Below are 27,232 nucleotides of genomic sequence, written 5' to 3'. Positions count from 1 at the left end.
CGAAGACAAAACCTGGGTGAACACATCATTTTTGGCAGCACAACAAATTCCTGCATGGTTTCTGGTGCGGCCCTATGATGCCATATCATCTTCTATCTTCTGTGCAACGTGTAAACAGCCATTGATGTTTGTAGCGAGCCTTACTTGAATGTGGTTTATTTCATCATTTGGATCAGTTGAAAGAGGAACTTAAAGAAAAGGTAGAAACCAAAAAAAGGCACGACTCAGTAGCACACGTCTTAATGTCTAATCAAGTAAATAATTAAAGAGGGATCCAAAAACAGCTGGCAAACACTTGTAGTCAGATAGTAAGGAATAATTAAACTGGAATGCTTGACTCCAAGGACAAAGACAAACTGGCAGAGAGAGGGGGAGAATGGGAGGTGTATGTATATGTATATATATACAGTATCTATATCTATCTATATATATATATATATATATATAGATATATATATATATATATATATATATATATATATACATATACACTAGGATCAAGAGAAAATGAGACACAGGTGGAACACATTGGGGCAGGTGCAGGTAAGCAAAGGGGTGGGAAGAGCGGGAAGTGATGACACCTGAAATGAGACAACATTTGAATTTCAAAATAAAACAGGAAATGACAAAAAAAACAAGAGACATGAATAGTAACTACTGTACCATTTCACTGAGCTCCATGATTTTGTTGTTTGGATAACGTTAATCACCTTTTTTGTTGCAGGTTTACAAATACAAAGTAAGTGGTCCACAGTTTTTGCCATTCACCCATTCACAATTTCATACAGCGCAGCTCATTTTCTATTATACCCATTTGCACGCTGCCAGCACAGCCATCAGGAGCTTAAGTTAGCTTAAGGAGTTAGTGTTTTGCCCAAGGACACATCGGCATGTAGACCTGCTGAGCAGGGAATCGATCTGCTCTACCACTGATCCACCGTCGCCCCAAGTATACCCAGTATTTTCAGTGTGAAAGAGGCTTTACAGCACAAATGCAACCTTTAAGCACTTCTAGCAAACCCGAAAGCAGAGTCCTGCTTTTTATTAAGAGCTGAATCGGGCGTGATCATTTTGGACACTGTAGTCTGTGGTGGTGTTGAGCTGTTTGTGTTGTATACAGAGAGCTTATTCAGCCTAACCTCACTGAAATAGGATGGTCAAAACAATACAGAGAGATGTGTCTATTTGCAGGCGAGTGTGGAGACTCAATAAACTGTGACGTTTCTAAATAACATATAAGAAGAAGAAGTAAAACAGTGAAGTTACAGCAAAAATAAATGTAGATTTATAGGGTTACAAGATTCACAGTGATAATCACTGAGTGGAATAGGTGAATCCATTACAGCATAGATTCCTGGTACAGCTCACATTCACACATCCTGACCAAGAACCAGAAAGTACAGTCACAGAAATTCAGCTTGTACCGTAGGGGAAAAACAGTCTAAAAACGACTACATCGACATAAATCATGCCATGTTGTGAGTGGAGACTCTCAAGGCCCATCTTCTCCCTGAGCTGGGACACGATGGTACCTTCTGTAAACATAGAAAACCGCGGAATCTAGAACAGTCAAGACCTTGGTTAGGCATATATTATACTTCAGACAGAATAACCACGTTGTTAGTGTCATTTTGTTTATTTATTTATTATTATTTTCACACATTAATACAAAACAATAAAATAAAAAAACCTGTTGTATGAGTGAGGGTGGAATATTATTAATACTCATTACAATACAATCGTAATAATTATAATATTCTCTTTAGTTTCCTCTTGTACATGTCACACAAAAGGATAACCAAGTTGACATGTGTGATATGAAGTGGCGGTAAATCATTACTTACTACGTTAGATGAAGTCACCAAGCACTTTATTGTTTTCTAGGTGAGGCATTATTGAAATTAGGTGTGAAATCATATACAGTTATACAAAGAATAATATAACACCTCCACTGACAGTAGCACAAATTGAAATTTTCTAATGGCAATTTGTTTTCCAAATTGATCGCAGTGATTTGTGTAAACGCGCAAAAAAAAATCAAATACTAAATGCCCCCAATTGTAATAATAATAATAGCTGTTACTTTGTGAAAATGGGAAACGTCCGAAAGAATTATAACTATGAATTATATGTGGTTGATTATTTATTATTTATATTATTTACGCCATACACTGAGTCACAATAGAAATGACAGTATCTTATTGTGGACTTTACTTACAGACGAGACCATCATTAATGTCTCTCCATATTCATTAAATACAATTTAACAGCAGCACAAACTACATCCCCCCGGGTTGCTTATTGAAACATACAGCAGATACAGGGGGAAATTAATTTAGAGTGTTCCTCTGGCCTCTCGAGCAAATGTTTGATCAATATTCACTCTCCTTTTAGCTCTGTCTTTGGTCTTTACTAACTTCTGAGATAAGTGTCTGGTTCTTTAGTGGCTAAATGTTCCCCAATGTTCACCAGCCCGAGATGCTCAGTAGGTTTAGTTTGCAGTGAGTTTTTGGAGTAAATCTGTACGAAATATCGAAGTCAAGAAGAAAGTTACAGGTCATAAAAGCAAAACATTGAGATGTCCAGGTACAGGGAGAGGGTGAAGTGTAAGGGCACTTCAAGCAGAGATTTTTCATGGGCACACTGCAAATGGAGGGTTATGACATGTTATCCCCAGATAAACACACTCAAAGGAAAATAATGTTACAGCTCTTTCACGCTAAGACTAGCAGGTATAACCAGGATTTTTGAACCCAGGTGAAACTGTGCACAAAAGACCACGGACAGAGGTTGGTCTGCACTGTGCTGTTTATTTTACTGCTGCATCACCTGTGCATAAAATGTGAGGTTCTTCATGACTATCCACTAAAGTTTTTATTGTACCGGCTTTTTATCCACATGGAGCTGGTGTTTTGGGTGCACTGAAATGCTATTTTAGGAAAATGATGATATCATAACCCCGTCTCTATTCACTGTCGCTTATTTCCGTCTTTGTCGGCGTCGTCTTGTGTTTGTCTTTCTGACTTTCTTCATTCTGTTTGACTGTATACATTGTAATTCATACTCATGCTAAATGCCTCGCTCAGGGTTTGTTTTTTGTGTTTTCCTGTCACAGTGTTACTGTGGGGGCCATATGTTGCCCATGCGTGGTCTATATGATCTCCTAAAGCAACCAAATGTTAACCTCTCTGAGTTCTATGGTGTGCACATTTTTACATTTTACAGTAAGGTATGAAGTGCACAGCTATACTCTTTATTGCATTTAGTTATTGACATGAATGTGTGAATAATAGGAAATAAATTAAAACTAGTGAACATTTTATCATGAAGCTGAGGGGAACCAGAGTGTCAGGTGATAATTCTCTCTAGGTTCATCACCATATATCACCCTCTTTATATTAAACATAGAAATTCAACCATTATTACATTTCCATGCCACTGACTCACTCACAAGCTCATATAAATGCATGCAAAACAGTACAAATGCCAAAAGAAAAATGTACACTCACTTTATTTCCATCTGTCTCCCCTATTTTTACCTCAGCATGCAATTTCTTCCTTTCCTCACAATGACTTTCAACAGTCCTCAGAGAGAAAGTACGACCTTGTTCTTGCATTTGGCCGTTGGTTGTACATGACCAGACTTAAAACATTGGCTGTTTCAATATTAAATGCCGAAAACCAGTGAACGCAACATTTTCACCTCTTGCAGACATCAAATATACATTGATTCATGTGGGGCTTTGCACAAGTCAGAAAACCTCCAAAGAAAACCTGTAAAGACCATGCCGTTCCAGGTCTAAAGCCTTCGTCTTTTTCATGATTTTTAACATTTTCTGTCAATACACGCTGAGATAAATGTCATTACTGCATGTTTTTATGTGCTCAGGTCGTGAATGTCTTCCAATTATCGCAGTGTGAACAGTCTACCCGCCAGAAGAAAGGGAACAAAGGAAATAATATACAGCACAGATTCAGTATTCTGAGGATGTACTATCTATTTCAACTTGTGTCCAGTGTCATTGTCCTAATCACCGCTCATCATTACAATCCAGGAAATATAAAAGTACAAGTTTTATGAAGCTTCCCTTAATTAAGGAAGGTCCACCCAGGACAAATGTGCACTCTGGAGGCAGCAAGGAAATTAGTAATCCACCATGCATCATTGATGGTCTTTAGAAAAGAAAAATAAGCTGAGTCATTCAGCTCTGATTAGGCATTATCACCACTACCCACGACTCAGCTGATATGACTGGATAACAGAGCGGAGACACACACAGAGAAACTTTGAAATGTGAAATTCTTTTTCCTCCAGAGACAAGTGACACTGCACCACATTTCCTGTACTGAAGTTTAGTTTTCTGGCCCATATTGGGTGGTAAAGTTGCACAAATAAGAGAGGGAAAAAAAAAAAAAATCCACTTTCTTTTCTGTGTTGTTATCTCTTCTGAAGCTAATGCATCATGCAGGCATACAGGCACCTAAGCCCTATTAGGCTCATACATCATTCCTTCAATCCTCTTCTGTTGTAATGGGTTTTATGAAGTGAGAAAAACCTGTTCAGCACCTACAGGACCTCACAGCCTGAGGCAACAGGCTGTGGCACCACTTACAGTCCCTGAGTTATTTATTATGCATCCTGTTTTTTAATTAATGTAATTTCCTAGATGAAAGAAAGCCATTAAAGTTCCATGGGGCTTCGGAGGAAGAGGAACCACCATGGTGATATTATGATGAAGTAGATTTTGCTGGTTTGCTTCCAACACCTATAGCAGCCGGCGCCGCACTGCACTGCCGCTGCCATCACGTTGCGGCGCTTCATTTCCTCCAGGTTTAAAATGCTCGATAATTGGTGCGGAACTGAGCCATTCTCATTCTTCCTCTGTTCCCAGGGTTTGATGAATACTTTACTGCGCTCACCCTCGAGAACAATCGCAGGAACGTTTGGTTCGCCGAGTTTTGGGAGGAAAACTTTGACTGCAGGCTCCTCAGCTCCTCCAAGAGAGAGGACACCAGCCGTAAATGCACAGGTACGCACGCGTGTTTTGTCATTGGCACATCCTGGGAACATTTCTGTAAAACACTAAAGGGTGATGCATTCATTTCACCCTCCTGAGTCAGATCTGATATGAACTTGACCTTTTGTTCGTATTAGAATGTGCGGAGAGTCTGTTGGGCTCTCGTCTGCAGCTGAGCCAGGAAATCTATCACCAGGTGTTTTTACCCAGTGGGTGCAGGGCAGGCTGAGTTTATTATTAGAATAATAATGCACCACGTGGTCTTAGTCATACTACAGTTACCGTCTGCTCCTGTGGCTAATGTTCTGTAGCTCTACAAAATCCCCCCAATTCCCCCTTAACTCAGTCACCTTGACAGCTCAGCACAGTCAGGACATGTGTACTAACGGCACTGCACCAGAGTACACTTTATTTAGGGTAGAAATTACAGAGGGGAAATGACAATAAGATAAGTAAACGCCATCCGTGCCCCCATTCTGCTTTATTACCATCTTTGTGGCAGCATTAATGATAGTGTTGTTGCTCACGTCGTTGCATGTTCCTGCCAGCACTGTGACAGGCATCGCACTTCATTTGTTATCTTTAGTGGATGATGCCTGCGACGGGGGGATACTGGATTAATCATGCTTTCATACATGGTGACTGTAATAACAGTGTGACACAAAATACTGCTTTCAGAGGGTTTTTGTTTTCCTTCATCATCTTTCGTTTGGCGTCTTTTGTTGTGCATCAAAGGCAGGAGATGGTTGTCCATCTGTGAAAGGACTGTAAGGTGTTGTTATCTTTCCCTCAGTACCTATATGGAAATGACTGTACACTTGTCACTGTGTTCTCTCAGGCGTTTGCATGAAGAGTGTCCATAGAGAGCATTATGCCGAGTTCAAAAGGGTTGAAAAGATCACGTGTGCGCTGAAATGTGTGTTAATGTCTGAGAAATAGGCCGAATTTAAAGCCCAGATTGCTTCTGACCTGCTTCGATTCATACAACTGTGTGTGTGTGTGTGTGTGTGTGTGTGTGTGTGTGTGTGTGTCCTGCGAACAACATCTGCTCCTCCACCGTAGCGTCCATGTAAATCACAACCAGCAATCACTGAAGAGAGAATTGCCTTTTATTATTCACAGTTATTCTCCTGTTAATGGATTTTGTTTATCTTGAACATTATGATTATGCTGATCATGGTGATTATTGTTATTAAAATTAACCGACCTTTTTTTTTTTTGTTATTATTTCAATTCACTCTTTGAAATGTGTCTCTTTTTTTTTTTTAATCCTGGAGTATAAAATGGCTAATTCGCTGTATAACAAAAACAGAAATTCAGCAGTGGTTGTCCATTATGTATTCAGGTAGTGTCAGCAGTAGGAGGCAAAACCTTTACAGCTGCTCATAGTGAAAGAGCACTATACTGTGAGGAGGATATAAAAGAGCAAGAAGCCACTGTAGGAGAGTGTGTTACTGAAGTTCATGGTGATCTTCATCACCTCCCTGATGGGACAGATGCTGCCCATTATCCACTGCCTATCACTGTGTAATACATCACAGTAATTCAGTCTGAATCGGCTCTATTTGTCACAAACACGTTTTACTCACAGCTCAGCGTGATATTTTCCACTCGGGATTGAAATATGTCTTCTTATTTTCTTCTATGCCACATTGTCCCTGTAGGTGTAATTCGTTCACAATCAAACTTGAACTAATTGGATGGAAATGGTAAATGGGCGGAATAACAAAAAAAAAATGATGCTGAAGATGATAGAGAGTGACGAGAGAATTTTTTCATGGCATATTTTTGCCTCTTAAGTTGTTTCTCTTCCTTCTCTCCCCTCAGGCCAGGAGCGCATTGGCATCCACTCCAAGTATGAGCAGGAAGGGAAGGTGCAGTTCGTGATTGACGCGGTGTACGCCATGGCCCACGCTCTCCACAACATGCACAAGGACTTGTGTCCAGATCATCTCGGCATTTGTCCACAAATGGAGTCTGCAGACGGGAAGACTCTGCTCAAGTACATACGAAACAGCAGCTTCAACGGTGAGTCACACAGAAGTTTGTACTATCAGCTTCAGGTTTTCTGGAGAGTTATAGTTACACCTTATATCTCACCGTAATAAACACGTTAAAAATAGAATGCTGGCTACTTATCATGACTGCACATTGGCTCTATTTTTTTAATGTTTATTTAAAAAAAAAAACATGAAATTGATTGAGTCCAATTAGTGTGAAGCTCCTCTGTGTGGACATACTGCAGATTGACCTAGTAGCTTAGCTTAGCATATTTTAGGGCTTAGCTAGAAACACCCGTACGCGTGGGGTAATGTGTGTTTATTTGTTTTATTAACACACTTTTCTGAAGATCCAGCCTTCATACACCCGATACATTCTATTTGTCTTCACCGTTTCTTTACTTTTTGGGTTTATGTAAGTAAAGACATTTTCTTTATTCGTCAAATAAGTTAGAGTCAGAGGATGGTGGCCCTGGTCAAGCGAGGCCCTCACCTTAAGTGCATATAAAAGGCTTATTCAATCGTGCACTTATTCAAACATGCTTAAGAGTACAAGTATATTCAGTTTCTGCCGATAAGCCCTCACACTTTTCAACCCTAGGGGTGATTAATAGTGCATATACATATGATTGGAGCAAATTGGTCCCCTCTGGGAAAATTGATGTGAATGTCACCTCAGGCTTCAACATGTCGGGATGCCAGAGTTGTGAGGTCGTGCGCCGAACAATAGTGAGAGATATTTTACAATTTTCACCTCATAATATTAGCTGTTAATGAGCTGTGTTACTTGCATACTCCAGCGTGGATGTTTTTACATATTTATAGTACGTATACTGTGACACTCTTTTCACACTAAACGTATTGAAATGATGAGTGAAGGTGTTACTGATAGCGCTTACGGTGGCTTTGTCCCATCCCTGTTCATCAGGATACGATGTCAGAGAGCTGAAACTAGGGGAAGCGATCGTCTATAATTTATTTGACTATTGACACCTATGACTGGCGCACGGGGCTGGCACTGTCGCCTCACAGCAAAAGTGTTGCTTCTTCGGTTTCCTCCCACATGTCCAAAAACATGCGGCGGTTAAGTGTGAGTGAATGGTTGTTTGTTGCCCTGGGATGGACTGACAACTGTCCAGTGTATGACCCTGACCTTTTGCCCTATGTCAGGTGGGAGTGGCACCAGCAGCCCTTGCAACCCTCATGTGGGTAATCTGTGAATTTCCTAATGTGACCCGTGAAAATGTCTGCCATGAAAAAGCCCTACTATGCTGCAAATATCAGAAAGACGTGTCATGATATATAGAATTAGAGTGACTTGACAACATTGGGAATAGAACCTGCATGTCTGCAGCACAAGGCTGCACAGACTGACCTGATTAGGAGATGTTGAGTGATCACTAACTGCCGCACTTCAAGACTTCACCCACTTTATCAGGTACAACTCTTCAACTGCTTGTTAACAGAAATATCTAATCAGTCACATGGAAGCACCTCAGTGCATTTAGACATGGAGACGTGGTCAAGACCAACAAAATGGTGATTTAAGCGACTTTGATCTTGGCATGTTGTTGTGTTGTTTTCAGAAAATGCTCATCCACTGGGATTTTCACAAACAGTAGCCAGGGAATAAAAGATAACATATCCAGTGAGCAGTTGTGCTCTCAGAGAAAATACACTGAGGTCAAAGGAGAACGACCAGACCAGTTTGAGATGATAGAAAGACAACCTCTGACCAATCTCTGCACACACAGCATGTCAAACCATGATTAGATACAGCAGCAGAAGACCTTTCTGCAGACCTTTCTGCACCCTACATGGAGCTAAAGAAGTGAGTGTATGTGGACTCATGTGGAACTATGAAAAGTATTAAAAAAATATTGTTTTGCTGGGACATTTATGCCTAAATTTCAGCTGTTTGAACATTGCAATTGTATATAGTCCCCACCAAATGCACAATTTACTCCTGTTTAAATGGCATTAGCTTGTTTTAGCTGAAATAATGACTGATTCAAGTATCTTATAAGATATGTATGACCCATTTGTAAAAAGTTATATCCTCAGTGAGAACACGTGGAAGCCGCAGACAGGGAGAGGAAGTCAGAAAGAATCGAGAGACGGACAAAAGCGTTTGGTCTTTTCATGGGATTCGAGTCCTGTCCTATTTCTATAAAGCTCACAGCAATGTTCAAAGGCTGTTTCCAGACCTTTGAATCGCTGCCCACATCTTTGATTTTACTTTTATTTTTCAAGTAGGTCTGGGTTTTTTGTTTTTTTTTCGCAAAAAGATTAATGAAAATTGAGCCAATCATGACGACTGTAAACAGAATGAAAAATAGGGTTGCAGCTCTCCACATGTGTGATTCATGTGTGAGTGCATAAACAGACAAAAATAGCATAAATGAGATTGAACAGTGGAATGTAACGCCGCTCCGAGATCAGATGCGAGGAGGAACCGTCTTTGAATGCACAACACGTCAGACGTTGACGCAGATGGGCTCCAGCAGCTGAAGACAACAGCAGGTGACACTCCTGACACTTTATTTGGTGTCCTGTGTACCCATTAAAGTGGCTCGTGAGTGCACGTGCGACGGTCTATGAATGTACTTAAGAACTGAATAAACTCTAACATGTTTTATTAATCTGAAACTAAAACCACAGAATATAGAGCATTTGCTGTGGCGTTGCTTCTCTGCACTAATGAAAAACGCGACAGCTGTGTCCAGTCTTTATGACAAACTAAGCAAATCCTCGACTCGCTTCAGCTAAATATTTACGTGGCGTATTGATCCTCTCATCTACGTCTTGGCGAGAGAGACATTAGGTGTGTTTCTTAAAATATCTCACCGGTAATTTTCCCTCTACGTTGTCTCCGGGTATTTTACTCACAGGTGTCGTGTGACTACATCAAAGGAATCTGATTTAGAGCGAAACAAAACAATGGACATAAGAGCGTGCGTCATCGCAGTGTCAGATATAAAAGTATCTAATGAATTCATACTGCACCACCACCACCTCCTCTGCATCATATGCAGTTGCTTGTGGGCTGCCTCGTTTCAATTTGCATTCACTTTCATTTATAGTTGAAAGCACCACAACATTTTCTGGCTCTATCAAATATTTTGAGCCACTATCGCATATTATGGGTAGTACTAGTACTTGAACCTCCACATAACTCAGCCGTGTGCAGGCAGTGATGTGGGTGATACTTAACAATTAATGGCAAGTAGCTATTAACTCCAAATGCCGCGATACGCAGGAGGCCAAGTGGGACATGAGTTTAAGACGAGACGAACCTTCATCATTACAAATGTGCTGACATGCACGTCAGCCAGTCATCATTATAGCGTCTCATTTGAAGTACAGTGCGTCTTCACAAAATGTTCTGGATAAAACATTTGAGCTCTTCAGAGTAGAGAATCGGTGTATTATTCTTACAAAACAGTATATCCTGCTTTTATCATGAGCACTAAAAAGAAAATACTCGTTTTTTTTATGAAATACAGAACAATATGAACTGCTTGTATAAAAGTGATCACAAAGAGGAAATATCTTGCTTCGCTGCCAGGTTTAATGAATAAATGAGAACGTAACACAGGCATACCAGACAGGCTCTTCAAAAAAAGAAGAAGCTTTTGCTATGAAAATAACGAATAAGGTCGTGTCATTAAAAAGCTTCCGTTATGCAGAAAAGGCAAAGCTCAAAGAGATGGCTGCCATCCAACCTTGCACTTTTTTTCTTCTTTTTTTTTTTACTTGATGTGATCCCGGGGGAACTTGAGGACTTTCAACTTGTAGTCAGATAATCAGACTAAACACACAGACGTCCAATCAGTGTGACATCATTTGCAAGAGGCAGCGTCGCGCTGTCGGAGCAAGCGAGACGAGCGGCACTTGACCAGTTAAAGCTAAAAATAGACATCAGGGATTTCTCCTTAACACTTATCTCAGAACAGGAATTGTATCCCAGGATCATTGACTGTTTAATCCTATGGTAACACTTTAGAACAACATGGAAATAATGTTTGGTAATGATGGTAATGCCATGTTATTTCTAGGTAACATCTTGGGGAATTTTTGCTCTCCAGGTTTTGGAGAAAAGTTTAAGATGAAGTAAATGATTTAAATCTACTTGGCCAAGGAGAACAGAGGCAACATCAAGACAGCCAGGTACACAGCCTGACGCTGCCTCCAGTTCTGAAGATCTATCCTCAAGATGACTCATATAATCATCTGTCTAATGACCTTTTAACATATTTCATTAGAATCAGGAAGGCGAGCACACTCTCTCTGGAATAATCGGCTCTCTGCTCCATCATTAACAAATGTTTTGTGTGGCTCGAGGCTCTGATTGGCTTCTTAGTGGCGAGGAATGAACGCAGTAGCTTTCTCTTGGAGCCAACTTTGAAACTGAAGCTGAGTCGGTGCAATAACATGTTCTCCTAACAACTAGCCATGGCTCTGTGTTTATAATAAATATTTAAAGACTGACCAAGGGTTATGGATTTCCCTCACAGGTAATGAAAGTAACTAAAGGCCACCATGAGTGTTCCTTCATATTAAAATATATGAAAATCAAAATTGGTAATAAGCATATTACAGTGTTGAAATCCGTCCTCTCTTATGTGCCACACGCTTTTGCTTTTTTTGTTTTACTGCGCTAGAACTTGGTGATTACTATGGAAATAAGATGGTATTATCATAATTTGACTTGCCTATTACAATTTCCAACTACACCATTACCATATTGTTACTGTATTGTCATTTAAAGTATATATATTTTTCTTATCAACGGAAGATGTGTTTATGTACTTATGTACAGAGTAAGAGCTTCCTCCCCAGTTTTATTCTGTTTACAGTCCTCTAATTGGCTCAGTTGGCTGTTTTTTATTTATTTATTATTATTTTAACGACACCAGATCAATTTGAAAAATGAAAAAAATCAAAGATGTGGGCAGTGATTCAAAGGTCTGGAATCAGCCTTTGAAATGTTCTGGGAGCTTTGTATAAATAGGCCAAGGCTCAAATCCCATGAAAAGACCAAATGCTTTTGTCAGTCTCTCTCTCTCTCCCCCCCCCCGCTTTCTGACTTCCTCTCCCTGTCTGTGGCTTTCACTTGTTCTCACTTCTCACTGAAGACATAACTCTTTACAAATGGGTCACAAATATCTAAAACGTCCCCTGGCTCAGAAAAACATCAACTGCAAAGTGCCTTTATCCAACTGCCATAAACATCTTAAACATAGAATATGCAATTAGAAACATTTATAAATGCACTACATGTATTTGAGATGACATTGTACGCTTTTTTGTTGTCAAAGTCCCATTTTCTATCATGTTTCTCTAGTTCTGAATCTATTTAGATGTTTTAAAATCCCTTCATTCACTAAATCAAGGTAATGTGCACTAAACAAGAGTAAATGGTGCAATCGGTGGGGGAATGGCTACAGTTGAATATTCAGTTGCGTAAAACAGACACAGTTCAAATCCAGCAATCTGTTAGGTGTAATATCGTGCCCATATATCACAGCAAAACAGCTATTTCCTTTTCACACATCCATATGACTCCACATGAGAGTATCTCTGCCTGGCATCGCTCTCATTTAGACGCCGCAGTGAGACACACAGGAGCTACAGGATGTTGCAGCACCATGGACAGCACCAAACCACTATGTGTTGTCCTCAGCACGAGACATCTTGGGAATGCGACTTGATGTGGATGATGAAATGATTGTTAAATGATCACTATTTTGCTAATTGATCGACTATCAGCAGTTTGAGTGATTGCAGAATATAATATGTGAATGTGTTATTTGCTCTTTTATGACAGTAAAACACTTTCATCATAATTAACACTGAGCGTATCGCAGACGACATGTTTGCGCATGCGTATCTTGCATTACTGTAATTACGCGATGGTTTGTGCTATTGGAAAAATTCCAGCAGTTTCTGAAAGTCAAAGCCAACGTGTGGTTATTTCACTCACGCTGTTGCAGAAAGCCGGCGTTGCAGGACGCCTCTCTTTGTCACCAGAGAGAGTTGGAGAAACGCCTAGTTTCCATTTCTTGGCCTGTTTTAGGACATTGAGGCAAAGACTCAAACAAATGTGGTTTTAAATATGTTTTATTCTGTTCAAATTTCAATACCTGTCAGATATTGAAAGTTATTCTGGAAAAATGTACTAAAGCACTTATTATTTTCTGGCCCTTTTATGGCTCCAGACGGACATTTTGAGGCTTAGGTGTAGAAGGGTTAAACCACTTATTGGAACAGGAATACAGTCAGAGGCATGCAGGAACCCCCCAAACTAGAGTGAGACCAAGCAAGAGTCTCCACTTAGTAGAAGGTGGAGGCGGGGGTGGAGTAGGTGAACCTTTGCTAAGAGCAGCAGAGCAGCAGTATGAGGCAGCATTAGTGTAGCAAGAAATGAGTGCCGTATAAACTGATTCATCGATTATAAAAAAACGATTGCCCTACTTGATTGATTGTAACCTTTAAAAGAAAACTTCACAAATAAGCCACTGATATGGTTTCGATTGAAAATATTTCTTATAAAAGCAGTAGCTCAAAACAAGCTCACATGCAGAGAAGGGACAAGCATTATATTGGACAAAGGATGTTGCAGATGGAGCTGTTTGCTATGACATGAAGATAAAAAAACAATTATAATAAAAAGAAATTGTTGTATAAGGTAAATATTTTCTGCAGCGACACTGTGTATAATAGGACTGATTTACACAAATCAGTATAATATAGGTTTTTGGCAACACAGCAGCTCATGTAGTGCAGATAAATAACACAGGCTCTGGCTTCACTGATGATAGTATTCTGTTTATGAGATTTGCTGACATAAATGTTTGCTTTTCTATATTTAAAGTTCACAATATACGTATAGGAACATCACGTTCTAAAATGGCCTTGATCCATAAAAAGTGTGGTTTCCTTATAATGCACATTTCATATGTGTTCAGTGGAGCATTCCAACAGTGACTCTCCATAGTTAATAGCTAATGTAAAAAAAAAAAAAAAAACTTCTATTAGTGAGCTAAGAGCTGCCTGCCTTTGTCTATTTCTGTCGCTATGGCAGCACTGCAGAGTTCCAGCAGGCAAGAAGCCCTCAGATTTTAAGGTGGAACTAACGAAACAGAATATGTGTAATTATTAGAGCTGTGGTAAGAATTCATGGAGACCTTAACTAAGTGCAGATTTGTGCATGGGATTGGGAAGCTGCTGTTCAATCTGAATAACCATCTGGACTTGTGCTGACTTTTCTGGGTGTTCAGCTTCAGACAATCATTTACCACGAGCACGGCTGTGACAGAGGGGATTTATTCCACATGAGTCAAAAATAAGATCTCTATCTCCTGTCTGGCCATTATATTCCCAATCCTTTTTCTTTTTTTTTAACTGGCGAGTGAATGTAGTTGTCGTGCAGCTGCATCATGCATATCTCACTGCCCCCTTATTGTATTCCAACTGGAACCACACACATTATCCAGGGTACGTGCCACAGCTAATGCGTGTTGGAGAGTGAAGGAGTGTGGGCCTCCTTTGCTGATGTCCCCACTGCGCCCGAGTCACAGAGCTGAGGAGTGAGAGGCAGAGAAGAAAAAAAGGAGAGAATAATGATGCGAGAGAAACAAGGCAGTGGATCCCCCGGTCCACCCACACTGAGCTCGGTGCAGCACAGCAGCAGTGCACTTTTGTCATGTCTTAGTTCAGAGCCACATGCAAATGCATGAATTTTTCATCTCAGACAGCACGCCCACTAAGGTGTCTACACACACGCTATTTTGTTCCCTTGAAAATGCTCTTGCAGAAAATAAGAGGGAATTTAAAATGTGACACACAAACACCACTTAATTATTGTAAAGCTGGAAAGTGTGACAGGTTACTAATGACTTGTGTCACTTTACTGAATAACAATGTGTGTTTGTGCAACCAGTTTCTCTTTTTTTTTTTCTTTGCTGTAGCATAGAGTGTTAGAATAGCGTCTGTCACGATTCTTGTCTACAGGAGTCACTACTTTTCCAACATCTTTACACGCTGCTCTGTCAACAATGTCGGCAGTATTGGGACTGCCACGCAAAGTTTCACTTTGATTCCTCTTCATTCAAGGCATAAGCAAAACAAACGTTAAAGAAATCTAAATTCGTATCCAAATAGGGTTTGGTTAAAGGAATACTTCACCAATTTGCATTTAGCTTTGTTTTATTAGATTAGGGGAAGTATTTTTGAAAAATGGTGCTTCCCAACCTCAGTTTCCCCTGAGTTTCTTTGTTTTTTCCCTGAGTCAAGTAACATCCTCATTCGTTTCTTTGTTACGTGTCCACCAGTGACACTTGGTGCTGTTAGCATAACTGTTAGCAAAGATGGCGGACACTGTTTACATTCTAGGAATGAGGTCCCGTCCCCTTCACGAGTGGGTCTAAAAAGTGTCACTGGTGGACACGTAACTCAAAAGAATGAAGATATTTCTGGACTCAGGGAAAACTGAGGTTGGGAAGCACAATTTAAAAAGAAATACTACTCCTATTCTAGTAACACAAAGCTAAATGCAAATCGGTGTTTGTATTTTTTTTTCCAATATCAAATACGGCTTAGGGGCCTATAAGGCTTGTTTCTATGCACGGTTAAACTATGGTAGTAGCTCCAAGGTGCCTTTTACTTTGACTTTTTTTTGTCCCAGTATACAAGATAATTCATGTATTGAGTGAAGTGTGTCCGACTCTGCTACACTAGGTGGCGATATGCCCCCTTTCAGCCTATACCAGTCTTAGATTTTTTCCAGTTGACCTATTGCAGCACACACCAAAACCACTTTAGCTGGTGGCTAGTTGTTAGCATTTTGAGTACCATTCTGAGTTTTGCCACCACCCATGAAATTGAAAATCAGCCACGGAGCTGGTAGAGCATTTGTGTCATTCAGTCTCCTCACCATTCCACCACTGCATCCGTCTGGATTTACCAGCGGCTGCTGTAAAGATCCAGTGTGTAACATTTAGTGTGTTTTTATTGCCATAAATTGAAAGGACGGCTCATGATTGTGTATAAACAAAATTAAAATGGTTTGTCTTACACAGCCTTTGAATCATCTTTTATACGTACTTCAGGCAAAGGCCTTGTTTATCATCATCCATGTGTCTACAGCAGCACAAACAAGCCAGTCAGGGCTTTACGTTATGAAGAGCAAGCATACTATATTAATGAAGCACCACATCACTTTAAGGCCACTGGCGTTCCATGACGGGCTTAGAAAAGGGAGGGAAAAGCATCAGTAAAGCAACCTACAACACAGAAAGTCCGTAAATGCAATAAAACGGAAATGGAAAGAATGTTTTGTATGAATCACATTTATCATTTGTCTGTTTATATTATAGTTTGAACTACTAGCATTCCTACTACAGCTTTAAGTCTTATGAACCGACATTTGCTGTGTCACAAAGTCAAAAAGGAAAATTTGGGTGCTTGTTCACCGTGTTTTATTAAAATGGCCCCTCTAGACTGAAACAGTATTTTTTTTCCCCCTCTGCTACCTCTACCTTTCTTGTTTTACAAGTCTTTTGCCTTGAAACTTTAGTAGAATATTCAATGACAAATGTCCTTGGGATGAAAAAAATAAAATAGCAGGGAGATGAAATTCCCTCCTGGCTGAAAGCAAAGGAAAAGGTTCAGTGGCCTTCTCTCCGAAAGCCACGAGCTCTGCTCTAGATACGAAAACAACATGCTCCCAAAAGTGTTTTGGACGTATGCCGCTGGTCCTTCTCGTCCCTTTTTATAGCCAGAGCTATTAAAGTACTTAATTCCCATGCTAAGTGTTATCAGACTCCCCCCGTCCCATTTGGAAAATGGTATCTCTACTCAGTATGCAGTGCCAAGGTGAATCGACATGAAAAAGGCAGCAGCCTTTCATTCTCTCGTGACAGTAGAAATGACCTCATCAACCATGCGGAGCTCATGTATAAAATACAGCACAAAGCATTGTTCCCATTAATGCTTTTCAGCATTCACTGCTGCGAGGGAGATCTCACGTTGAGTGACATCTGCATTCACACAGTAGAATTGTATGAGAGTATAGTGTAGTCACAACATGCACAATTACACATTTTCACAAAACAGTCTTTTTATCCTCTTGCATAACATTTCAGGTGTCCACAGTCCTCTCTGAGCTAATTAGTGGAATCTTGAGGGCTCGGCTTGAGACAGGCTGCTCCACGCTGGGAGCAGATGGAGACCATATGATGCTTTGGCTGACCTGTTTATCCTCGCTACATCTCCCGTTGTTGTCCACCGCGTGTCTGAAAATGCAGCGCCTTGAACCCGGGGAAGGCGCACGTGGGTTATAAACAGCAGTCCATTTCTGATATAAGAGTGCAGCTGAGAGTCCACGTATCGAACCATGGTTTGAATGTGAAAGTATGTGTCCTCCTGTGGCCGCTGTGCAGCCACAACGATGAATAGGAAGCAGGTGAGAAAGAGCTTTGTGCGTCAGTAGGGAGCTTTGTCTCCTTGCACCTGATTATCATGAAGGTTACAGATGTAGGTCAAAGAACCCGATCCAACCGGCTCTTAAAACTATATATATTATATATACTGCATCACTTAAACATAACATAACGTACGAAAGAAAAATCGAATTCAGCCCATTTTCAAATGAGTGCTCACATTGTTCATTAAGCCGATCAGCTCCATTTCTCCCCGTGTTTGCTCAGTACAGTGGTGTAAATATCTTGTGTCACTGGGCTAAATTCCCATGCTGCGCACAGGAAGTGATTTGTCTTACATCAGCACAGATGGAGGCAACAGCAACACTGTGCCTGTACAGCGAGACTGAAAAGAAACAATTCAGAGGTGAATTTTACTCCTCAAAATACCGGGCCGTTTGGCAGCTTGATGGAATAGACACTTCTCATCCCCGTCCGCCCCTGCGCTGCTGCTGTATACACACAAACGCCCCCTCAGTCGGGTCTGAAAGTATCGTTTGACAGCGCGTTTTCAGACGCAGGACGCAGCATGTACTGTAAATAATGTTATATCGTTTTAGGCGTAGGAGTAAGATCATCAGCGACAACGGAATATCACCATAAATTAAGCGCCGCAGTTTTAACATCCACCCTCGGTGAACCCATCGCACGCAGATTGTGCCAATTACAGCTCTGATTGATACACCACAGCTGTACAAGGAAGGAATTAAAAAAATAATTGAACACTCCTAATCCCATCAGATCCGATCACAAAATCCAAATTCAGAGGTGATTTGCAGACACATGAGGCCGTGACGCCACCGCTGTCTGACCCGTTGCTGTTTCACAGTATTTTTACACCAACACAACCTTCACACTAATCTTGTGATGATTTCTTTTTACCAGTGGTAAAAACAGATTATTTCATCTTACAGGAGCGTGGGTAGAGCTTTGATTTAATCAACTTCTCACATAGACTCTGACATACTGTACGTGCAGACACATCTATACAGTCTTTGAAACAGGGGAAGCAAATTTCAGGCCCAGGTATTAATATAAATATTCTCCCAATCAATTGAAGCTGAGCCTTCGCTGGTTTGAATGTGCCGTGCTGCTGCGGGAATGCAGTCCTATAGTTGAAATAAAAACAAATTGAAATAAATAAATACAACGGTGCATATTTCACCATTTATTTTATGGCATTTAGAGGAAGCAGAGCCGCTGTCTTTGCTGTCTTTGAGCAATCGCCTCTGAGTCAGACTCAGTCAAGTCATTCTTTTGTTCTCGCTAACAGACCAAATGTCTGTGTTTTTGCATAGAGGGAGAATTGGAGAAACCCAATCTAATCTCATGTAGTCACAGGAGATGCATCCAGGTTGTATTCTAATGCCAGGGAGAACAGTCGTAGTTAACGCTGTCTGCATGCGATTGGATCACTGAGGACGGAGGTCAATACCAGGTCTGAATGGGGCCTTTGTGTTTGGAGGTGTGGACCCTCACTCTGTGGTCCGTACAGGCCACCAAACAATAAGAGGGAAGGAGTTAAAAGATCATGCTTCCTCTGTTATTGCAAGAGCTTTTACACCCTGACACCTCATTTTTTATTGTGCTGTGTCCTTTTGACGCTTGTCCTCTCTCTCTCTCTCTCTCTGTCTCTCTCTCTCTCTTGCTCTACACAGGCAGCGCCGGCACCTCTGTCATGTTTAACAAGAACGGTGATGCTCCTGGACGCTATGACCTGTTCCAGTTTCAGATGACCAATTCCTCCATGCCAGAGTATAAGGTGGTAGGACAGTGGGTGGAATCCCTTCAGCTCAGGGTATGAAAGCTTCTCTGATACCAGGGACACAGATGAATGTGATGTGTTGTTTGTACACTCGTATCCGAGCAGGATATCTACACTCAACGATTTACTCAAAGATACTTGAAGGCTGTTTTCCAAAATTGAAATCTCTTTTGTGACGAAGGGGTGCACATCATTTGCATCTGAAATGCGGAGAGAGCTCAGCTGCAGACAAGCTCTTCTTCCAGTCTAATTGATGTATTTCAGATGCAGAAAACAAATCTGTTTGTGCAATTTAGCAAGAAAACTGAAGTGTTACCCTTTACCCGGGAGAGAAGTCTTTCAGAATTCTTCAGGTGTTGCATTTTCCTCCAGCTGTAAATGTAAAAACATGCTCAGGCACACATTTGAGTTGATGTGTTGCTTTCTAATTTGGTCCATTTTTTTGGAACGCGTTTGACATAAAGTTACTTTTAGACTTAATTTCTCAAAATAAGTGTTTACAGTTTCCTCAGAGGGTAGCAGTGTCCCAATCACTGCAATTAAGCCAAAGGAGGATCGGAGTGTGAAGGATAAAAGGCTGCAATTTCAGTCTGTCACATTTGTATACGATCATAGAAAAGTTTCCTATGTCTCCAACTGTAAAACGATGTTCATTCAGGGCTAAAACGTCTGAAGGGAATTCATTAAATTGAACATTAAAATAAAAGAAGCCAACGGTGAGGTGAGCTCTAACGCTGTTGTTGGAGATCACGATTCTCCCACTGCTTAGGTTTCACGACTGACTGTGAAGGAGAGTGGGAGGAAGAGAAAGAACATGCTTTTAACCCAAGTGTCAGACCATATATGCTCCATCTTTGGCAGCAGAGAGCTGCCGAAGATGTTGATGTTGTTCGAAACCAACTCAGAAATACACACCTCCCCTGTTGAAATTGTTGCTTGGCAGCTTTCCTCCATTTTTTTCTGCACTGTACACGATGAAACTCGAAATCTATGATAGAGAATGAAAAAAATAAATTTAAAGCACACCCCAGAGTGAAATATAAATCATATGGAAAGCTCTAGGTACTCTACAGGAAAACGGAAGGAGTTTGATTTAAAAATAAGTGAAAATGTAATTTCAGTTTTGGCATTTCCAAAAGATAGGAGCAGAACCCACGGGGTGGCAGAATGGATGAGCCATTTTTCATTCCATAGACCTTTAAATCACAGTAATTCACAAAAAGTCTTGTCCAATATTAGCAGTACATGCAGAGCTATCTTTAAAAATACAGTATATACTTCCTCTATAGTAGGATGAATGCTGAGCTAAAACATCCATGTATGTCTATTGGACTCAGATTAGCAGCCAAAAAAACATGACATACATTTACATACAGATGAGTTAACATTTGCATAATGGTGCCCCTGCTTTACAAGACTGAAAGTCAGCTGAGGGGGTTTTTGATAGCACAGGTGTAACAATGTCTGTTGCTGGTGATTTGTGCCTCTTTCTGTTTTTACTGTGATTACAAACCAAATACCGTCACAATGCAGTAATCATCCAGTGCAGTAAGTATAACTCTGCTCACTCACACATGGAGAGGAGTCAAATTTAAAGGTTACCCTCGAATGAGCATCCTGATGCACTTTACGATCTTCTGCAAGGTTCGGTGTAAAAACCATTCCGGCTCAGAAAATCTCAAATTAACTGTAAAATTAACAACTATAGCCAAAAAAAAAGAAAAACATGTGAAAACTATGGCAGCCATATGAGTCCAAAGTGTAAAAACTATTGCTTCTGGTCTCCATGGAAACAGAGCTTTTGGTCTCATTACTGTTTCCACACTGTGTGTAATCGGGAGGTTTTCCAGAGAGCACCATTTATTGTCCAAATAACAAATGGCACCTTCATGCCCCCAGATAAATGGCAGATGATAATCTACAGAGACACCACAGAAACAATGCATTTGTCATGCAGGTACACACACACACACACACACACACTGTGTGTGTGTCTGCAGTTATTGGAAGCTGCCACATTAGGACGAGGGTATGCTGTTTGTATCCTTATTACTGCGCTCATGATACATGTGATGGTATTTGTACCTGGTGAATTTTTCATCTGCTGTTTACTTAAAAGAGAGTCATGGTTCTTACAGACAATGACATTGCCAGGCAACGAGCAGTCACTTTTTTTTCTTTTTTTTTTTTAATATATAATCACATGAAATATTAAACTCAGTGATTAATATGCTGTAGAGGTGCTAGCATTTGTGTTTTGCACACACAGAGCTGGATATAAAACATAGACAGAGCCGATGTTGAAGTGCTTGAAACCTGGATTCTCTCAAATGACCATTAAGGGAGATTCTGCTGGGAAATTTGCATTTAAGTCTATGAAAAAAAAAGACTTGATTTAACAATTTTTATTGTCTCATTCACCAGTTTCAGTCTTCATCAATACGACATGATGCGGATTTTGTATAAATTGTAGTCCGGTTTAGAGTCAAGCAGACTAGAAACCAAGGTATGCTTTTGTGTAAATGACAGCCGTTGTCACACAATCTGACAGTTTTCACACTCTCTGTAAGCTCCGCCCCTCACTTCCTCTCACCAAAATGATGGTCTGTTCTGGTTTCCAAAAGCAGAGATGATGCTGAACAAACTGCAAAACTCAAAGCTTTTTAACAAACAAGCAGTTAGGGATGGCTCAGTACCACGTTTATGTGTGTGATACCACACCAAACAGCACAACCTTTTATATCTACTGATACCAATATCAGTCCAATACAGTCTGTAACCTCTTTTATTGGATACACATTTTTAGAGATGCATGTTCCAAGTAGCTATAACCAGCCTTTTCAAAAACATCATGCTTTAATTGTGTGGCAATTGACTGTTTGCAGGTCTCACTCACCTACAGTATATCAAGAAAGTGAGTACACCCCTCACATTTTTATACATTTTTAATTATATCTTTTCATGGGACAACACTGAAGAAATGGCACTTTGCTACAATGTTAATTAGTCTGTGTACAGCTTGTATAACAGTGAAAACTTGCCGTCCATTCAAAATAACTCGCCACAAACAGCCATTAATGTCTAAACTGCTGGCAACAAAAGTGAGTACACCCCTAAGTGAAAGTGTCCAAGTTGGGCCCAATTAGCCATTTTCCCTCCCCGGTGTCATGTGACTCGTTTGTGTTACAAGGTCTCAGGTGTAAATGGGGAACAGGGTGTGTTAAATTTGGTATTATCGCTCTCATACTCCTCATACTGGTCACTGGAAGTTCAACATGGCACCTCATGGCAAAGAATTCTCTGAGGATCAAACAATTGTTGCTCTACATAAAGATGGCCAAGGCTATAAGAAAATTGCCAACACCCTGAAAGTGAGCTGAAGCACGGTGGCCAAGACCATACAACGGTTTAAGAGGAGAGGTTCCACTCAGAACCAGAGGTTGTGTATGGAAAATAGACGTAGAAGTGCTGTCAGCATTGCTGCAGAGGTTGAAAGGGTGGGGGGTCAGTCTGTCAGTGCTCAGACCATACGCCGCAGACTGCATCATATTGATCTGTATGGCTGTCGTCCCAGAAAGAAGCCTCTTCTAAAGTTGATGCACAACAAAGCCTGCAAACAGTTTGCAGAAGACAAGCAGACTAAGGACATGGGTTACTGGAACCATGTCCTGTGGTCTGATGAGACCAAGATCAACTTAACTTAAACAGGGCCGCAGGGCAGTATTCCAGCATGATAGTGACTCCAAGCACACCTCCCAGATGACCACTGCCTCTCTAAAGAAGCTGAGGGTAAAGGTGATGGACTGGACCAAGCATGTCTCCAGACCTAAACCCAATTTGGACACTTTCACTTAGGGGTGTACTCACTTTTGTTGCCAGCAGTTTAGACATTATTGGCTGTGTGTAGAGTTATTTTAAATCGACGGCACATTTTCACTGTTATACAAGTTGTACACAGACTACTTAACATTGTAGCAAAGTGTCATTTCTTCAGTGTTGTCCCATGAAAAGATATAATTAAAAATGTATAAAAATGTGAGGGGTGTACTCACTTTTGTGATATACTGTACATGGCCACATGATGGTGATGGTCTACATCAGGGGTGTCAAACTTAAATGTACTGGGGGCCAATGAGCGGCTGTCAAGAGGGGGCCGGTCTAGAGAACAAAAAGTCATAAAAAAGACCCAAATGTTCAGTAGCACAAGCTTAGAATTAAAACACAATATTGTATCATGATATCACACGTATGTATACTTTGTAATACTATTTATGATGCAAAATGCACCTATGCAACTTTCTGATTTTGATGTGTCTAACTCATTTACATAGGGTGCAAATCGCCAAAATGGACACCAAAATTCGAAAAGGCCGACTTCCTGTCGAGTTGAGGCCATGGTTACAGTCGACTTTTTTGTTCGTCTCGGTTTATTACATCTTCCCACCAATTTTCGGGAAATTCGGTGGAACTCAACGTATGCCGGTTATATGGCACATCCTGTTGTGTGGCGAATGGTCAAAATTCGCCAAAACGCTGAGGGTTGCTGTGGCCACGCCATTTTGAATCCACAAAACCTTTCAACAACGTTTGACCTTTGATGTGTCTAGTACAAATTGAAGCTCCAACAGCTTTTAACTACGATGTAGTCAAGGTGAGCGGCGGTTACGACCACATCTGTCCACCAGAGCAGCAGCTTGCTATCTGTTTCCCTCATGTAGATTAGCATCTCCGCGGTAATGTCCCTGCTCACACATTCACTGTCATATGGTATATTAGGAAACCTTACGAGCACCCCCTGCTGGATCCTAAGAGGCACTACTTCAAATGTGAACTCAACACCCCACGTTCAAAATGATATTGGATTTCGAACATAAAGTAACGCCATAACTGATACAATCGATAAGAGCGAAATATCGCGTAAGAGCTTCGCTGGAAACAGACTACATGCTAAAAAGAACGACTTGCACCACCGCAGTCATGTGACCAGGATGTCAAAGCGGATTGCACACGTCAGCCATGCTAATGATAACTGGCTAACTGATAAGTTGTTGTAAAAGAGGAATATGATTGGACACAAAATGTGGCATTGAGCCATCCCGAGGGTGAAGTGAGGCATTGAAGTCATAGTTATAATATGATTTGACTTTTTTTAATAAATTGGGCTGATACTAATATTGAGTATTGTATTAGCTTATCCCGACCAGTGGTTGACATGATAGTGGGTTCCACTTAGAGCAGACTTTATGCTAAGTTTAAGTCATTATGAGAGTGGTATCCATTTTCTCTACTCTCACATAATACGTTTAGTAAAATGTTGCGCTATTCCTTTCAGTCATTAATTGATCTCATATCAAGGTGTAATGCAAAAAATATATCATTTCATGCTACGCTGCTATGATTTTAATGCAGGCACTTCTCTCGAAAACACCTTTGAAATCTGTGAGAGCAGCAGTTTTACAAGATAATAGCAATAAATATGTTTAATAACTTTACGTCTATTAAATGTATGTGTTTTCATGCTGTTTTATTTGTTGAACTCAGTCAGTCAGTCAGTCATCATCTACCGCTTTATCCTCTGCTAGAGGGTCGCGGGGGGTGCTGTGCCAATCTCAGCTACATCGGGCGATAGGCGGGGTACACCCTGGACAGTTCGCCGGTCCATCGCAGGGCTTTGTTGAACTCCCCCTTACTTATTTAGGTTTAATCACTGTAGCTGCGTGTTGCTGTGAAATTGTGTATCTTTAAACTTCTGGTGCTTTAAAAGTCATGGATCAGTACAATAAATCAAAAGGTCTGAGTTTTATGTATGCTTTTTTATTATTTTTCTTTTACTCCCTCACAAAATATGTAAGAGTCCTAAAATATTTAATTTTTTTAAAACTTTTTTTTCCAGGAGTTTTACATTAAATCATGAAACACCTAAGGGCATTTCAGATTTGGAGGTCCAGATAGTCCTACAGTGCATCTGTATTCTGCACTTTTTATTTTTGATGGCAGGATCATAAATAGGAATAGCGCTGCGTCGTCTAGATGAGGCATTTTTGCAATCCCAAATCCCATTCTGCTTCCTCCTCATCACGTATTTCATACCTCACTGGCTCATGTATTAAAACATAATGTCTTTTGCATTTCACATTATTTTATTTCACTGAACAAAGGTAAGCTCTGTTGCCATGGTGATTTCAATTACTTTAAAGTATTAGAGAAGGCAATCCCTCCAAGAAAATGGCTTGAGAAATATTGCACTGTATTAGCTGAATCTTTTTTGCATTCCTTTAGACTTTTTATTGGATTGTACATTATTTGTCGTGTTGTCGCGATAAATCGCTTGACAATACTTATCTGTGTGTTACTAACCTCTTTTCCCTGTGCTGTTTGTCATCACTCTCTCTCTCTCTCAGCTGGAGGAGCTTCAGTGGCCAGATGGGGAGCAGGATGTGCCCATTTCTGTGTGCAGTCTGCCCTGTAAAACTGGAGAGAGGAAGAAGAGGGTTAAAGGCATGCCATGCTGCTGGCACTGCGAGCTGTGTGATGGCTACCAGTACCAGTATGATGAGACTTCCTGCAGACTGTGTGCCTATAACATGAGGCCCAACCCTAACAGAACCTCCTGCCAGCCCATCCCTATTGTCAAGCTGGAGTGGCACTCTCCCTGGGCGATAATCCCCGTCTTCCTGGCCATGCTTGGTATCATTGCCACCATCTTTGTCATGGCTACCTTCGTACGCTACAATGACACACCTATCGTGCGGGCATCGGGCCGAGAGCTGAGCTACGTGCTGCTCACAGGCATCTTCCTGTGTTACATCATCACCTTCCTCATGATCGGCAAGCCTGACGTGGCGGTGTGTGCCTTCAGGAGGATCTTCCTGGGCCTGGGCATGTGCATCAGCTACGCCGCGCTGCTCACCAAGACCAACCGCATCTATCGGATCTTTGAGCAAGGGAAGCAGACGGTGACGGCGCCGCGTTTCATCAGCCCCACCTCCCAGATTGCCATCACTTCTAGTCTGATCTGCGTGCAGCTGCTGGGCGTGCTGGTGTGGTTTGCGGTGGACCCACCAAACACCATCATCGACTATGACGAGCAGAAAACCATCAACCCCATGCTTGCCCGCGGCGTGCTGAAGTGCGACATCACAGACCTGCAGATCATTTGTTCCCTGGGCTACAGCATCCTGCTGATGGTCACCTGCACCATCTATGCCATCAAGACCAGGGACGTACCAGAAGACTTCAACGAAGCAAAGCCCATTGGCTTCACTATGTACACCACATGCATAGTCTGGCTGGCCTTCATCCCAATTTTCTTTGGCACAGCGCAGTCAGCAGAGAAGGTGAGTCATTTCTTCTGCTTTCTCTCTCTGTCTCTCCGTCACCACCGTTCCCTTTGTCTCTGTCCCTCCTCTCACTAATTTCCCTTTCATTCCTTCAGCCCTCTTTTTTTATCTTGTCCAAACACATGCACACATGTATAGTTTTGCAAATGCAAAACGAAAATGCAAACGGTACGTAAAGGAGCGTGCACACACACACACTCGTGCACAAGCGATCATGTGCAGGCTTAATCCCATGTCATCCTTCAACCTTATCCCTGCCATTTTGTTTGTTCATGTGCAGTCGTGTCCCGATTCTTGCTGAGGTAGAGGGTGAAGTGTTAGGGTTAAGTGGAATTTTAAGTGGAACTTCTTTCTTTTTTTGTCTGGTTAGCATGTTAGCAGTTATGCTAACCACAACACAACTTAAACTGGTCCACTAGTATTTCACATAAGTGTGAAAGAAGTGATATAACAGCTGTGTTTTTAAAACAGCATCCCTGTCAAAAACAGATACTTATATGATGACCTGTCACGTTGCTGAAGAGGTGACTCCTGTAACTCAGTACCAAGGGGTAAGGGAAAAGCAGTAAAGGGTAAAAAATGAGAAATGGGACTGTGCCTTAGTGACTAAAAACGTGCTGGGTCC

At 41.1% G+C, this 27,232-nt stretch overlaps 1 protein-coding gene across 3 annotated transcripts in view; it reads left to right on the top strand.

Annotated features, from left to right (window-relative positions):
- LOC131468975 (metabotropic glutamate receptor 7-like) overlaps positions 1-27,232 on the top strand; it is a 180,651-nt gene that overhangs the window by 128,179 nt on the left and 25,240 nt on the right. For all 3 annotated transcript variants that reach the window (XM_058643722.1, XM_058643723.1, XM_058643721.1), the window contains exons 6-9: positions 4,893-5,030; positions 6,846-7,046; positions 19,161-19,300; positions 25,669-26,604. In XM_058643722.1, coding sequence (XP_058499705.1) covers positions 4,893-5,030; positions 6,846-7,046; positions 19,161-19,300; positions 25,669-26,604 — 1,415 coding nt within the window. The remainder of the gene's footprint in view (positions 1-4,892; positions 5,031-6,845; positions 7,047-19,160; positions 19,301-25,668; positions 26,605-27,232) is intronic.

This window comes from Solea solea, chromosome 11 (genome assembly GCF_958295425.1).
Source record: "Solea solea chromosome 11, fSolSol10.1, whole genome shotgun sequence".
In the NCBI taxonomy this organism is placed as follows: domain Eukaryota; kingdom Metazoa; phylum Chordata; class Actinopteri; order Pleuronectiformes; family Soleidae; genus Solea; species Solea solea.
Note: the sequence above shows the minus strand (reverse complement) of the source record. Positions and strands in the feature narration are given on the sequence as shown.